This window comes from Otolemur garnettii, unplaced genomic scaffold, assembly GCF_000181295.1.
Source record: "Otolemur garnettii isolate 467f Iridium unplaced genomic scaffold, OtoGar3 scaffold00257, whole genome shotgun sequence".
NCBI lineage: Eukaryota > Metazoa > Chordata > Mammalia > Primates > Galagidae > Otolemur > Otolemur garnettii.
In genome coordinates this window covers 1,015,819-1,019,096 of record NW_003852652.1, presented here as the reverse complement: position 1 = coordinate 1,019,096, position 3,278 = coordinate 1,015,819, and the positions used below count along the sequence as shown (strand labels likewise).

At 43.6% G+C, this 3,278-nt stretch overlaps 1 protein-coding gene across 4 annotated transcripts in view; it reads left to right on the top strand.

Annotated features, from left to right (window-relative positions):
- The window catches only part of PARN (poly(A)-specific ribonuclease), a 169,680-nt gene extending 166,606 nt beyond the window's left edge, over positions 1-3,074 (top strand). For 3 of the 4 annotated variants that reach the window (XM_023508549.1, XM_003802729.3, XM_023508552.1), the window contains one exon: positions 2,095-3,074. In XM_023508549.1, coding sequence (XP_023364317.1) covers positions 2,095-2,147 — 53 coding nt within the window. In that variant the 3' untranslated portion in view covers positions 2,148-3,074. The remainder of the gene's footprint in view (positions 1-2,094) is intronic. The other variant, XR_002771253.1, reaches the window with a different exon arrangement.
- Positions 3,075-3,278: the final 204 nt, after the last annotated feature.

Sequence of the window (3,278 nt, the reverse complement as noted above, 5' to 3'; positions counted from 1 at the left end):
GGCTGACTGCAAAAAAAAAGTATACAATCTATCCAAGTTAATAAGATTATAGGATTGTATATAATATAAGATGTGGATTAAGGTCTACCACAGCAAGAGACAGATGTTTTTAATTATCTATTTAAAAAGAAAAATTGTTCCTAAGTAATTCTTTATGCTCTAGTAAAATGGAGCTGTGAAATGAGTTGTCTGGGAAGCTGACCATAGCTCATCCTCTAACGAAGGCTGATCTTTTGCTAGTCTTCAGCTCTCCCTCTCTGGAAAGTGTCAGAGCAAATTCTGACCGTGGCCTTCAGTTCCCCTGGTCCAGGCCTCCTGTGAACAGCCCCTGGCTCCTCTCCCTTTGTACACATCATTCTTCTCAGTGGCTGCCCATTTAGGCAGCGAGAACTAGCATCTGGCATCAGCTGTTTTCCTCCTGGGGAACAACCATGTTCAGTGTTGGGCCATATGATTGACAAGCGGACAGGACTAATGCTCATGAAAATCCTGCCCGGGAACTTTGCTATATCACAGACCTCCCATGAGGCACAAAGTGGTATTCGGTCCATTTTAGATGAGGCAATGAGACTTGTTCAGAGTCATCCTGGTAATAAGACACAAAAACCCAACTCCCCTCGCTGCAAAGCTTTTGCTTAGGCCAGTATTTCTTCCCTGCTCTTCATATCCTTGGTCCTGCACATGCTGTGGCTCACTGCCACTCTCACATACCCCCAGCTAAGGGCAGGTGTATGACAACTATCACAATCTAGTTGCTTCTAGCAATTTGTCTTTTTTCTTTTTAGCTGGATTTAATTTACTTCAGTTCTCTGCACTTGGCATTGTAGCTTTTACCTTTAGAATAGCTAACAGGCTACTGTAATACTTGGTTGATATATGAATTATGAAATGCCCTTATTGATATTTATTTTCCTATAGTCAGATATTGTAGGAATGTGTGACTGAGCAGGCTAAACTAGTTACAGCTTATCATGGGCCAGTTGCAGTATTCAGTGGTTCCTGGGAGAGGCATAGTTTTTTAAAAATCATCTTTATTCATTTCCTAACTTGACCATGTAAATCCTTTTCACATGGATCATCTCCTGTCCATCGGAGTCCCAGGCTTGAAAGTCCAACACAACCTTGAGACCAAGAGCAAAAAAATTTCAGTTATCCCTCTCTTGGTCTTCTCATCCTAACTCTGGATCTTCTTGTAGTAAGTATCAGATGTGAGAACTGTTATGTTAGCTGAGAATCCCTCCAGATAATTTCTTATGTTGAGACCCAGTTATCTCTGGGCATCCCTGTAACAATGGCCACTCTCAACCAAGCGATTTCCTAGTTTGTAGGACTCTGTACCACCTCATCCCACCCTGATTGTCAAAGTTTCTTCTGTTTAAGGCATCATGAAAGACTTCTCTCTCTCTTTAAAATCTTGGAAGAAATCTAGATTATCAGTGGTCCAGGGCCCGATGGTTGGCTGCAACCACGGCTGCTATTATAGAAAGTGGCATGGCTGAAAAAGAATGGCTTCTCACTGTGGGATGAAATGATTTATATCTGTAGCGATACTCCTCAGTCCAAGAAGAGGACCTCAGGTAACTTGGCCAAAGTTAGGAAAAGCTGCAAGTCTCTTTTGCCCCTTCTGGGATCCCTAAATCTCTGCTGGTCAGTTTCCCTGTGCCCCCATAACTGCCCACTTGAGCCTTCAGCACAGGGAATTCACATCCCATCTCCACTACCAGCTGGCTGTGTATAACTGGTTATGTTACCTCGCCTCTCCAAATATATTCTTGCAGCAGTAAAATGGAGAATTATTGTGAACATCTACATTTTAACTCTTATAAAATAAATAGAGGCACCCAAGGCTAGGGGTGGAAGCCACCTCACTAATTACTCAGTAATGTGTCTGTGCCTTTGCCTTCACTTGCTGGGCTCTGCTCTCCCTAGAAGACCTGTCGGTGGACTTGCCAGTTGTGACGTTCACCCCCCACTCTGCCCCATCTGAAGCTGTCTCTGCAGCCAGCACAGGATACTGTGTCTCTGCTGACTGTGCCATGTTCCCCTCGAGGTGCAGCCTCCTGTGTGTCATGCCGTGTTGTTCTTTCCCAACAGGAAGCATCTCAGACAGCCCTGCCATGCTCTTTGAAGTTCCTGACACATGGTAACCAAGTCCTGAGTGGAACAGACCGCTGGTGCTGTCACTGAGAAAGGGCCGGATGGCATGTGTGGAAGCCATACTGTATTTAATTTAATAAAACGTGGTATGGGAGGGGTTGGAAACCAAGAATGTCCTGGGGAAAAAAAAAGTTTTTATTTTTGTGGCTGTGTTTCTTTTTTCCCCTTTTAATCTAAACTGCTGTGGATGCTCCTTGTGGTGCAGGCTGTCATGAACGTGTACATTATTAACCAGGTAATCATTTGTTGCTTATGTGGAAACCTTTCCTGTCATAAATGTGCTTAAGAATCCACTTGGGTGGGGAATGTCGGCTATGAAATATGCAAACAGAGCTGACATTCTGGGTGCCGTGATCATGAATTTGGGATTGAGCTCTTTTCCTGCTTATCTGTGTTTTCGTGCTCGGATATTGGGGCAGTTGCAGTCTCCCAGTGGACAAACCCACTGTCTCCCACTTCCCGCCACAGCTGCCTGAAAATGTGAAGTTTTCAGACTTGCATTTCCGGTAGGAAGATGTGTACAGTGTCCTCCCACCTCAGAGCTGACCATGCACCTTTGCCTTAGGGCATATTTATTGAGAGTTATTTTTCCTGAGATGTGAGTTTCTCATCACAGGAGTGTACAAGTGAAAAAAGTCAGCTTCTGTTCTTACCTGCAGTGCTGCGTCGGCTTTTAACCCGCCCATGTCTTCTGTCTGTGTGGGTGGCAGTCTGGGGGTAAGACGGCGTGTGTGTGTCCGTGTGCGTGTACATGTGTGGAATCATGGCACCTCAACAACATGTACCAGCCCTTTCTGTCCAAACAGATCACAGCAACCCCAAGAGTTCACGATCTACTTCAGTAGATCTGCTTCAGACAAATCATTGTTAGATATTTAACATTTTTGTATTGTGGAAATAAAAATGAAAAAAATGTATTTCCAAAAGATGAAAATTAAAGGAATTTTCATAGGACTCTGGTTCTTTCTCTTTTGTATAAGTGAATGAGGTATTTGTTCTCCACATATATAGATTTCCACCCCTAAAAAGACCTGAGAAGTCCCAAAGCCTGGTGTTCAGGGTCTTTTTTTTTTTTCTTTTAAACTCTAAGCTCTCTACCTGCCTTAATAGATCATATATTC